This window comes from Pygoscelis adeliae, unplaced genomic scaffold, assembly GCF_000699105.1.
Source record: "Pygoscelis adeliae isolate BGI_AS28 unplaced genomic scaffold, ASM69910v1 Scaffold157, whole genome shotgun sequence".
Lineage (NCBI taxonomy): Eukaryota > Metazoa > Chordata > Aves > Sphenisciformes > Spheniscidae > Pygoscelis > Pygoscelis adeliae.
The window spans coordinates 2,350,630-2,363,937 of NW_008825107.1; the positions used below are offsets into that span (position 1 = coordinate 2,350,630).

At 38.8% G+C, this 13,308-nt stretch overlaps 1 protein-coding gene across 1 annotated transcript in view; it reads right to left on the reverse strand.

Moving 5' to 3' along the window:
* ARHGAP10 (Rho GTPase activating protein 10) overlaps nt 1-13,308 on the reverse strand; it is a 129,258-nt gene that overhangs the window by 4,065 nt on the left and 111,885 nt on the right. Inside the window, exons 21-22 of the mRNA XM_009327511.1 lie at nt 8,785-8,916; nt 7,232-7,323 (exon numbers count right to left, since the gene is read on the reverse strand). Coding sequence (XP_009325786.1) covers nt 7,232-7,323; nt 8,785-8,916 — 224 coding nt within the window. The remainder of the gene's footprint in view (nt 1-7,231; nt 7,324-8,784; nt 8,917-13,308) is intronic.

Here is a 13,308-nt window from a genome sequence, read left to right on the forward strand (position 1 = left end):
TCTGTGCTTGGGAAATTAAATATCGTACATGTACGTTATACAGCTCAGGGCCTCATTATTTGTTAGCAGAAGTTTCTTGTAGACTCTGTGAAGACTGAAGAAAGAATTAGCGCTCCGATGACACGTAAGAACACCATTTCTAGAGATCAGTCTTCTTTAAAAAAATGCACCAAGAAGTAATTTTTAATATTCAGCAGCGGTGGTGACTGTCATGTCAGGCAAGACTTCTGCCCCCATTCAAATCACCTTACGCAAGAAGGGTTAAGATACCCACGTACATCACTGACGACTTCTGTAGGCAAATGATACTAATGGGGAAGCTGTCCAAATGTAAAGCTGCTTTAAGCTCCAATGATCCTGTTTGCTTTGCTAAGCCATTTCCAAAGTTTAGTGTACAACAGCATTCCTTTAAAATAAGAAACACTTTACCACACAAAAGACATTCTGCTATCATGCACAGCTCTTCTTAAACCCAGGACACAGGCTATTTCTGAAAAAATAGCCTGCTCAAGAGAAGATGTTCCGTAGTGTCCCCTTTCTGTCATTTCTTCTCCGTCAACAACAATTACAGTTCTTAGCACTTTCTCAGGCCTGCCTCATTTAAAAATACCTTGCTGCAGATACCACACATTTGGCCTTAAAATTACAACTCATTATTGGACCAAGCATCCCATAAGACTAAGCCTTATGTTGGCTAGGGACAGGAGGGGAAAATACTTGCATGTAAAAGATATGGAGCAGAGAACTAAAAATTAAATATTTTCAGCAAGGTTTAACAAGTGTATATCCACAACAAGACCAATCAAAGAACCACCACCAAAAGCCATCACCTCTTAGGACAGTGGAAATAGCCCCAAAGTTGAGAGCCCAGAGTGGGACGGCAGCTTCCTCAATAGCTGCTGCAAGGCCATTTCAGCAGTCTTCTTCTAGTGGAGGCAAAGTGTAGAGAAGGAGAATGTCTGACCATCAGTAATGATGGCAAGCACTACAATCACGCCAACTCAAATGGACAAACAAAGTCGACAGACTTTCAACTTGCAATGAGATCTCTAAGTAAAAGCTTTTCTGATTTCATCTAATCAGGAAACACAACAAGGTAAACTTGGTATTTGCAGTCTTTCTTCCTACTTTTCTGTATTCTCCATAGGAAATAGCTTCAATATTGCCAATGTTATGATTATCTAACTGCAAATACACAAAATTTGCTAGCAGCTCTTCCCAGAGACCCAATGCTATAAGCAGACCTTGTTCTGCTTTGGCAGCTCAAAAGTTTCACGTGTCTCAACTACAAATGAGACCAAGACTCGTTTCCACAGTTGTACATTGCCTAGGTGCCACTAACTTTAGCAGGACTGAATCAGACACTGATTCACACTGATTTCCACACCTTTGTGGAAACCAGCTGTTTCAGGAGGAAACAGAAACAGGGGAGGCAATCTAACACGCATGGTGCCTAGCACAAGAGGGCCTCCCTTTCTGATGGACTAATTTACCAAAGTAATGAGCCCAGCGAGCCACATAAATGAGGATTGCATTTTGTGGGCAACAGAAATCTCACTGCTAAAACCACTAGAACACCAGAATAGATTTCCGTAGAACTCAATCACGCTGGCCAATTTTTCACCAAGAAATTAAATTAAAGCAACAAAATGTGCTTGCAAGCCCTCCGTGTTTAGAAATCCCTATGGGTTTTTGTAACAATCCCTATGGGTGAAGTTGACCGCAGAAATACACAAACATTTAGCATGCTTAGGGTTAGCATGGAATTCGAAATTTAAAAACTTGCTGTTTCCCTTAAGCATGTTGTGAGAAGCAGAATTATCTTGTGGACAGGACATAGGGCTAGAAGTCAAAAGGTCTTCTTCCTGACTTTGCTAAAGATTTACTGTGTGACCACAAATAAAAGAGTCCGCCTATAAGGGGGCTCAGGCTTGTGAACGAAAACAAACACGCTGATACACCATGACAAATTAGTGAAGGTAGAATTCAGCTTGCAGACTGAGACTTCCCTATATAGAAGTGTCAAACTCCTATTACAGCTGGTAGAGATTTAGTCAATACAATGACTAGAGAGAGCGCCCGAAGAATAATTTGGCTCACTCTTTTAAAAAGAGAGGCAAGTGATTGGTCAGCTGAGTTGCTGCTGAGTTCCCTACGCTATACCTTGGTGACCTGTGTGTAGACATTGAGACTTGGGGTCTTTCTCCTGAGTCGATTCCCATCCCACCTGACAGCTGAACATATCTGACAGTCCTGCACACACACCAACTACAAGCTAAAACGCATCAGTTCAAACATCTTCCATTCTGACATTTCTCTTCTGGAGACCACTGCTTCCACAACACCGTTGGCAGGAGCAAAGTCAGACTGGTTAAGGTCAAACTACCTTCAGTGACTTCTTACAACTTCTAGCAAAGGCAGTAGGAATTTGGTAGTGCTCATCTGGTACTTTTTCTTGGTGAAGCTATTTAACTTTCCACAGCAGTTTGAGGTAACTACTTCCAAATGGCATGGACATATCTGAAAAGGAGGACCTCTGTCCACAGCCTGTACACTCAGTTTCTCCAGGTGTAAAATAGAAATAATTAATGCACATGAATGTTTCCAAGAGCTTTGAAATCCACAGACGAAAGGTGTACAAAGAAGTAGCTTTATCCTCATTTTTACCTCAACAAAAGATTTATTTGCACATACAGCACAATATAGTATTTTGGGAGTACTACTTCTCTTTGATGTAAATCCTTCATTTCTCAGTACCATAAAGAAAGACAGTCCAGAAGCCACAGCATGAATAAGAGGGGAGGGAGTGCCTTGGAGTCAAAACCCGGGACATTAACTAAGGCTGGCACTTTGTTACACTAGAGAAGATAGAGAGGGATGACAACGGCTGTATGAACATGGCTTTTTGTGTTCCTACTACGCTTAGTAGGGGCGATCGGTGCCACATCTTTCCTAAGGAAAATTACCGTAACAAAATACTTTCTCAGTTTTCCCCATATTTTCTCTCCCCTAAAACCCGTTTTTAAAAAATCGTAGAAAGCTTTGATGAGAGCTATCTTGACAAGTTTTCAGGAAGCCTTCCTGCTAGCAATACTGCCAAGGAATTTTGTTGTGTAAACACCATTTACCCTATCTAAAACACTTCTCCCTAGTGAAATTCCCATTTACTGACTTCTAAGCAGTCTCTTTCAAGAACCAGAAATTTAATAACACTTGGCTCCCAGGCTGGCAAGGTTTCAATGCCAGGCAGTCTGATTATTCTTTCTGTGATTATTGGGAATATCTGCTTCAACAACAACAACAAAAATATACAGCCAGCATATGTCTCTCTCAATCTCAGATCATACTCCGCTTCTTCCCATATGTGCCCTTATCCAGCTGCAAACTCTTCAAGCTTTGCTTCTAACCACTTGAATTATATTGTTACGTGCTGTCAATAATACAGCCTGTAGCAACTGGGAAATAAAAATATTGGCACAGCCTAAGGTAAATTGAATTGAAGATTTAAAAAAAAATCCAGTGGATATTGTTCAGATTACATTATTCATTTTCTTACACAATTCAATTAAACTTTGCCTTTTCTTTTTAACTTACCAGATGGCACCTTAGCATTTATATTCTGTGACACTTTAATGGAAAGACTGTGGCATTCGGGGTAGCACAATGTACATGCAATATTGAAAATACCTGAATATGCAAATGTTCAGATTCTATACAGATTCCTGTCAGGCAATGGAAAGCTTGATTTAAAATATTAGTAAATTTAACCTCGTCAGCCTGAGACACAAACAGATATTTTTTTCCCCCCATTTAGAAACAGGAAATGGAGACAGGAGTAAAGGTTAAACTTTTACCTTCTTGCACCAATATTACATTTAGCACCTATGACAGGTGCAAAACTGTACTTCACTAAATGCCATTATCCTGTCTCAGGCTAGAGCAGCCAGAAGGATTCATCCAGGATGATAACAGGTAAGAGAGAACTGCTGCAATCAACATCTATGGACCGAGAGAGACAAAACGGAAGAAGAAGAGGGAAGGGAAACGAAAAAGAGAAGGAAACAAAGCAGAAAAGAGAGGGAAGAAAAAAGAAAAAAATAATGAACAAACAGTGAGAGGTGAAAGAGACAGGATTAGAAAAGTGAGACAGGCAGGGTGGAGAAAGGAGAGACGGATAAAACCTCTAATGGAAGCAGCACTTTTTAGTAGACATTAATTTAACAGTTACTTTAATGGTTGATACTAGCTGTATGTCAACTTGATTGATGCGTTGTCACTTTGATAGTTAAGGTTATTGGTAGAGCTGCAGAATTGATGTATTATTACTTTAATTCTTCATTTGGGGGCTTTATTAGGGCATATGGGAATTTAAATTGAGTAACTAAAGAACCTGAATTGATTCACTGGAATCTGATCCCAGCATAGACACAAGGGTGCCTAGCGCAAAAAGAAAAAGCCTCTGTGAAGGCATTTCAGAGGTTTCGAATATGAAGACTGGTCTGCACTTCTACTGAGAATACCTTTCTATACTGACAGAGCCATCCATGACATAACCTATGGGGAACCATTATGGAATGGCCATTAAGTTATTACATACGTCCAGTTACTGCCTTATTACTTGCATGCTCTCCACCTTTCTTCTGCCAATCCACAGCCTACCTTAGGCTGAAAGCCCTGCAGGGCAAGGACAATGCCTATAAAATAACCAGGATACAGTGGAATAAATTAAAACAAATGTATTTAAGGGAATGTGATCTTTCCCATTGGAAATCTGCAATTAGGTTTTCAAAACGCAATCCACGTAACCTCTTCCCAAACTTCCAACCTTATTTGTACGATGATACGGAAAGAGTCTTACAGTTGAAACATTTCTCCACAGCTACCAAAGAGTCGAATTCCGTACTTGTTCTTGGACAATCCAACTCTAGTTGAAAAACTCAACTTGAGGCTGTAATGCATGAAAACCACGGTAGCTTTGCCATAACTTCTAGCTATCTCTTCGCACAAGAAAAGAATCTTAACATTGCTCTCACACAAACACACGACACAAAAGCAACTGCTTCTTGAAAGACTTCCTTATCCCATGCCAACACAACAGGTGTGCAACCCTTGCTGTTCTGCATTAGAAATGCCTCTCTTCTATGCATCAGATCCTTTCCCCCATGCACTAGATTTTTTTCCTGTACACAGTTTTATGTCTGCTGAAGATCCCTATCAGTCATGTTTTAAAAAACTTAAATTAAAATAGGTGGTGTTAGAGACTTTAAAAAGAGCAATCATTTAGCTAATTCATCTTTAGAAGGTTTCCCACCTAACTTGATTCAGGCATGATTTGCCTGCAAGGCAGCTCTTAATAGGAAACATCAAGTATGATTTTGTAAAGTGGGTACTAGTAGGGAAGTACCTAGTGGGGACCCCACACCACCTTACGCTGCAAAAAAAGCAGAACTGAAGTCTGGACCAGCCTTACTATTGACTTGGTTGGGAGGAGGCAGAGGACAGGAATGTCCTATGCTCGGCCTGCTTTAAAATAAGCATCACAAAGAAGGAGAAGGAGATGTCTACGTCTGTGCGATTTTGTTGTTGTTGTTATTACACATGCTAAAAAAAAAAAAAAATTCTGCTAAGCTGCCCATTTGTTTCGGCTCGTTAAACAAATTAGGAACGTTCTACTGGGGTTGGGGAGGACAGGACGAAAAGATGTTCATTTATGAACTTTCCCCACACGCTTTTGATCCAGTGCTAACAGAGTTAACAGGGTGCATTTTGGGATATATAAGACATATTTAGTTAGCTTTTTAATGCCTGCAGGTTGATGTTTTCCAGCTGTTTTAGACTGTGTACTTTTCTCTTTTTCCTGCTGGATGTAAACTGGGAATTTGGAATACTCCTCCTTTATTGGACATCCAACCAAAGACTCTCACATGTGGTATTTGAATGACAGGGCAGTACATCCCATAAGTGCATTTGGTCATGCACAATTAAACACCACTTCCCCTCTGGAAAGCACATATCAGATTTCTGACCTGGTAGCAAGCTAAAAGCTGACAATGGATGAGAAGAAAACGGGCACCACTGCAGAATTTCCAGATTCTTTAGAGGCCAGTATGCCTCTTACTACCCCCCTGCCTCTAGACAGCCTGAAAGACTGAAACACTGGTCTCAGTACTCACAAGGTTCTTAGGGATGTAATTCTCAGATCACTTTGAATCCCCCAGTCTGCACAAAACTTGGATGAAGATTTGGCCAAACTTAAGTGTCTTCTGGGTTTTAGAATGAATGTAATTTTTTATCAAGGCCTTGTAACAAACAATGGTCTTACCGTGCTGCTGCTATGAATTAATTTCTGATTAGACTTAATATTAAATTGCATTCAAGTAACAAGAATTGCTGAATCTGTCCAGGCCCTGTTGAGCCATTCCATACCATCTCTTTCTTACAATAGGAATTTCCTTGTGATGTGAAGAAACTACGCTCTAATGTCATCTTCTGCATCTTCAGAATTTGTATTACAGTAGTCATTGGCATAAGGTTTAAAAACTAAAACCGTTCCCATCAGTTTGAAGTCCCTGTGCAGTTGCTGAAGAGTAGAGCCGTGGAAGCTCATTGAGGAGCAACACAGTCTTGAGCACAGGAATCACCTTCTGGATGTTCGTATGTAATACTATATTTGGGTCCACAGAAATCTTCAAACACAGGCCTTCATTCTGCACCTCAGAATGAAGAATATTCCTTTTTCTACAAGTACATGCACACACTAAGGCACCCCTTGATCCAAAAAGTAAACACTCCCTTTTCTCTCCAGTGATCTACCTGATTTACCCGGAGCTCTGCTTGTTTAAAAATCCTTAAACAGATTTTTTTTTCTTTAAATGAAAGCCCATATGTTATTTTACAACAATAGTTCACATTTAAAAAACCACAGTTTCATAGGCCAAGATGTTTTTCTCTGTTGCTGAATAGCCTTTTTTGGTACTACAAGACATTTAAATGCTGCTGAAAAAGTAGACCAATTGAAAGTGTCTACTCACCAGAAATCAAAGGCATTGCCTCACAGTGCTAAGTATATGCTAAGTAGCTTCTGCGTACCAGAAATCTTCTACGTCACCAACTGTGTGCCATCAGCAACATTGGCAGAATAGCAGTTAGGCTTGTATTTTTATCCAAAGCCATTTTAGCAGTTTTGTCAATTTGTTTTTCATTGCTTTATATTTACTCAAGCAGTACTTACCATCTTCAAAAATTGCTCCTATCTGAAATGATAATTCAGAGCTATGTTCTGCTTCGCATGGATAAACTGCTCTTGCTTTTCGGTGGGCAATGCTGAAAAATGAAATTATGCATTATAGTCGTTTTTCACTATTACGAAGACACTCTCCTCTCTCAACCATTCTCTCTCCATTCTCACTTGGAGACGACTAAAACTTTAAACACAATCTCACATGCATCATTACAGGCTTATAATTCACACACACAAATGCCAAAGCTGAAGCTTCACAGCTTACTGTTAGCATTTCTGAATATCATACTCCCAACTTTATGCACACTTATTTTTATGATAAACTCGACTTTCAACTACAGTTAAAATTTTGCCAAGTGCTAATCAGCAATGAAATCAATAGTAGGCAAAGCATACTATACTTAATTTATAGACTAATCATCATTATATCTTCTGAAACGTTTCTTCATGAATCTTGCAATTCAGCTTTTCACTATCACTGTACAGAATTCACTTTTTATACGTGTTTACAATACAACATTACTAGACTACTGAAGATGCTGTTTTGTCCTAAACGCAGTAAGATTTCTAACATTTCAGGCAGTCTTTTAGAGGTGTTCTCAGGATGCAGTAACAAGCCATCAATATGAATTTGTCCAAAGTACTCATTTCTCCAAGTACCATAAGCAGAGATCTTGGAATATATAAGTATTTTTGGCACGTCTTATTATATTACGCCTTTGCAAACTGACAGTTTGCTGCTGCCCAATGATGCTTTGTTTAGACACAGCACCCACACCATTAAATCATCTTTTGTTGAGCCCAGGCAACAACAACTACACATAAAACATTGGGAAAGATTCTCCCAGCCCCAGGGAAGTTGCAGTCAAACAGACAATGCAATTCTGGTGCAAAATGCGACCAATAGTGAGAAATGGAATTTTGTTACCAAGTGTTGGAAAAGAATTGATGAATATACCCAACTACTTTAATTAGAAAAGCAAATATTATCAAACTTGGGAAGGAAAAAGCTAAGATGGTGAAGACCTTCAAAGGAAAAAGTGAAAATACTCCGAAAGATGGACAACAACATGGAAGGAAGCAGAAACAGGATGGAAGGAAAGCAGGCCAAAAGAGTGAAAGAAAAGAATGAAACCACAGAGACAGGTAAAGACATGGGAAAGTCCTTCAGAGGCAAGAAGGCTATGTTGAGAAACAAATTTGACATGGGTGGCTACAGACAAGAAAGAACCTGTATTTTAAAAGACACTGCAAGAGAATCACTGCAGTAGAGAGACACTGAATTGACCACCCAAATCAAAGTGTGCTTGTATTAACCAACAAGCCACTGGCTCAATCTGGGTGCCTTCTACAAGGAAGGTGTTCAAAGGAAAAATAAGACAAAGTAGACAGTTATTTTATTCTGCCAGAGTTGCTAAGGTTGCATTTCTTGATTTGAGATAATCATTCACATACTGCAGAAGAAATGAACTAGCTATTTTTAAAAAGATACAGAAAAAAGGAGGCTAATAAATAACCAGCAAAAGTTGAAATGTACAGCATACCTTTCCACTGTTCTGTCACTCCCAGTGGCAGGGTTAGGGAAGAAGAAAGTGGATGATGCAGTGTTTGTAGCAGCTGGGTTAGCAGACGGAGTATTCATCCATGAGACCATCGATGGGCGGCTTTGACCAGGACTAAGAGGAAATATATTCAAGGCAGAATTAACAAGGTGAATAAAATTTCTTTTCATACCAAAATGTTTGAATCTTTATAACTACATAACTAGTTAGATCCTCAAACTCAAAATCAATAATAACGTCGAGCTGATTTTGCAGACGTGGCCGTTGTATGATTCTGCATTTCCTCCTTGAAAGTATTTCTCCTACATGTCCTACATCCTAAGCTAAGATGAATTACCTGAGATGTATGACATAACCAATAAGAAGACAAAATTCCACATCCCTTATCTAATAAAGACAGATACAATGAAACTGCATATAGCAGGCTATTATTTGAGCTGCCACTTTGCCTTTACAAGTTTTGATGAATCTATTTAAAAATCTTCTCAGTGCTGTACTAAGGTATGTACGACTGGGAAGATTTCAAAAGCGGCTGCAGCTATTACAACATGGGATCACGATGCTGGCTCTGGATTGAGATCTCATTCGCATAACTGCGTAGATACCGCCTCAGTGGCTGCCCTCACGAACACACTGTTCAAATATGTACTGAATTAATGGCTGAACACATACTTGCCACAAGAGGAGAAGAAATAGCAGCCAAAGTTAAAACTTTTATTAGTCATTGAAAAACATACAAAGTCCTCCCCAACATAAAGGATGTTCCTAGTTTTATACCTTAAAGAACTAAAGCGTTCCAGCACTGGAAGGCTTTCTTTCACTGCATGGACAAAACAACTCATAGTCCAAACATTTAATGTCTGCATAGCTTTGGAACAAAGAGCTGGACTTCAAGCAGTTTCTAAGCAGAAACAATTAAAATAATTCGCACACAGCTTTCACACAGGAATCATCACTCAGAAGTACAGACTTCACAATACGGCATTTATCAGTTCGTCGTATTCCAAGATTAACCTCTTAGATAGCATAAATCTGCAAAGTACCACCAAAACCTAGGAATCCAGTCAAGAAGGTTTTTGTGGGGGTGTAAATGCACACCTAATCAAGATGGATTGACCAAAAGCAAAAAAGGGATCAACGATCACCCCAGTTATAATTGTAAATGAATAAAAGGAAGCAGGAAACCTAACTTATATTGCTGAATTTAATCTTCTTGTGCACTGGGATATTTAATTTCTAGAAGAAAGGATCACTATCGTTGGTTTGCATAACGTGGTTTACAACCAAATTCAACTTCTACAAACTGATTTTCCTAGCCAATATATCTTGTAGTCATTCTAGCAATTACATAGTTAAGCAGACATTTATTTTGATTATTAATTTTTAAATTTAGTACATTATAAAATGGTGAGTGGCACATTCCTTATTTAACAAGACAATAGTTTTCCTTTGGATCTGTGTCAGGCAGCATTTGGATGAAAACTGGAATTCACAGTGTATGAAAACAGCATTCTACAGTTAATTCCACTAATAAAAAAGAAACTTAAATGTGCTGGAATCATAACTAGAAGGATTTATCAAAACATGCTCTGCTTTTAAAACTATCAGATTTACCAAATAAAGGAAGGAATCATATGTAGTTAACTGAATGAAAAGCTGGATTCTGCTGACTAGAAACATATTTCATGCTTAACTTTGGGAAGAGGACAGCTAGTCTGCTTCACCACTTCTGAATCCTCCACTACACAATTATCTACATCTTCCAATAATTACATACCTTTGAAGACCAGCACCTACATAATTTTGGGTTTTACTTTTACTTGAACTTGTCCTCTTTCTCCCATTTTTATCTAATCATTGAAAAGTTTTCCTCAGGTAGAACAAAAACCTTCAGCTAAAAGTGACTTCATTCAGAGAAGAAAAACAAAAAGTGAGCACCAGCATTTTTATTATTTTCTATAAATGCTGAGGATAAAAAATTTCTCAATGGTACTGTAAAGTTTATAAAGTTTGCTAGAAAGTAGATTATTTCTCCCTCATTCTGCACATAATGTAAACGTGCAGAATTAATTTTAACTCAGTAACATAGAAGGTGAACCTAAGACAAAAGTTTTTCAAAAGTGAATTAAAAAAAGTATCTAACTTGCATAGACTAAACTATTATAGTTAAAACAATCCTGATATTTAAAGAAAAAACATTTTCCTTGTGCTCTTATAATCAAATCAACTCCAACATTAAGATTGGTGTCAGGCTCATTCATGAAACCTGTAAAACTACAGAACATAGAAAAATAATATTCCAAGTATATTGCCAGAAGAGCATTAAAATGTCTCTAATACAAATTAATCACGATTCAAGAATATTCTACCAAGTGGTCTTCTCTAGTGCATACCTCAGATGTGTGTTGTTTGATTTTCAACAAGTGAATAATAAAAACTTGCGTTTATTAAATATTTCATTGAAACATGCATCATATTAATCTATGCAACTTACTTGATCAGCTCTAGAACAACACACACCGCCTGCGTGTAAGACACGGGATTAATGATTTCAAAACAATACTCGGAACAGAGAAGACACAAAAGAGACCCTCTGACCCAGGAAAGCAACGGTCATTCATAAGAATACTTGGAATAAATACCAGACGGTTTCTCGCCGAGACTTGGAGAGGAAAGAAAAAGAAAAAAAGAGGAGAGGTGTGCAAATAAAGGAACAGAAGATGAAATAAAATGTTCAGATCCATGTCATGGCATGATTATTTCTCAAGTTACAGAGACTCAACAAGGGTAATCTATCAACTAGTAAGACTACACTGTCCCTTACCAGGCAGCATTATATGAAAAGCATGTGAAAACTGGCAGGTTTTCCATGAACTCTGAGCCACTCCAACAGTTCTACTGGAAAAACGCTCCAGAAGTGCAGGTGCGTGGAGCACTGGGCTGTTCCCTCCCCCACTTTTTGATGAATTCCCTTAATACACTTCAGCTGTAGCGAAAGCACTGCAGCACAGCTCCTGAATTCGCCTGTCACTTTCAGCTCCTGGTTACCGAGCAAGAGATATGCTCTAGGATCCAGCAGGGGGGAAAAAAAAAACATTTTTCAATAGCAATAGTTTCACCATGTTAAGAAGAAAAAAAAAATTAATAGCTTTAAATATTAAGCACATTCTAGAATTTCAGGGGGGTTTTATTTACTGTACTTGGCTATCTCAGGAACCGCTTAATTTTATTATTAAAACAGGCGGTTTTACTCAATAGGAAAAATCGGTTCCAATGTTGTGGTGTGTAAGCAACTGCTGCATTTTTTTTTTCCTTGAAAAGATTCTCGTGATAGAAAAGTTACCTTGCTATAAAGCTTTGCACACTTTGTTTATCAAGATGATGATATAGTAGAAAGTATTGCATACCTTATCATATAGCATCTCAACTTTAAGAAGGTACGTTGAAGAAATCCTTTCTCCTAAGGGCTAAAATGAAGGCAATGCATTTCCTTGGGGGCGGGGGGGGGAGGAAGCCTGACCTAATCATCTCTCTCTGAGAAAAAATGCTATTGTCTGGCATAGTGAACGTTGGGAGAAGGGAGAAGGGGGAAATGGCCTTACTGAAAATAAGCTAGAGATTTTGTACTGATATTCAGAAACAAACTCCTGAAAACAAGATTTTATTGGATGTTTATCTGGCTGGTTCCTAAGGTAACACAGCTAAAGAGCAGCCTCTTATCTTGAGAGCAAGGAAGAGACTCTGTGAAAAGAATCTACACTGCAACTCTTGAGAAAAAAAGGGTTGTTTCATAGACGGGTTTGGCAGCCCCTTGGCCGTCGTATCACAGTGTCTGGCTGACATAAACTCAATGAAAGTGTTCTTAAAAGGTTTCATTATATGACGACACAGTATATCAAAAGGTGTCGGCTATTTCTGATTCGATATGCAATCCAATACTCTCCACCACCAGACAACGATCTTCCTGCATGTTAAAACCCTTATGCCTTGGTGAGGCTGGGGAGTAGAAAAACACACAGGCAAAATCCAGAAATTGTCATAGTTGCAGCAAAGCTGGAGACAAAAACAGGACAGAATTTCCTCATCCGTGTTCCCTCTGAAAAGAAACTCCACCCCCAAAATTTAAAGTATGTAACATGCATGCAACATTCCTGAACCCTCATTTATACAGAACACATCACTGAATTTGTTTGTTAAACTTGGATTGTGAAGTCTCAGTGAAGCAGCTAACACATTAGTGAAATGATCTTTCACGCCAGCCTGGTAAGTCTGAAGCTAACGTCTACAGCAGCTGTCCTAAGGTAAAGCATTTTTAAATGATAATTCAGACAAAGCAAAAATGAAGTATGTACATCTATAAGCTTATAGCATACTGCTGTTCCTTTTAGAAAAAAATGAGGGGGCTGTGTTCCCTGGAATCATGAAGAGAGAGAAGACAGAAGAGCAGAGAGCGCGAGGAGAGGGAGGAGAGGGAGGAGAGGAGGGGAGAGGGAGGAGAGGAGGGGA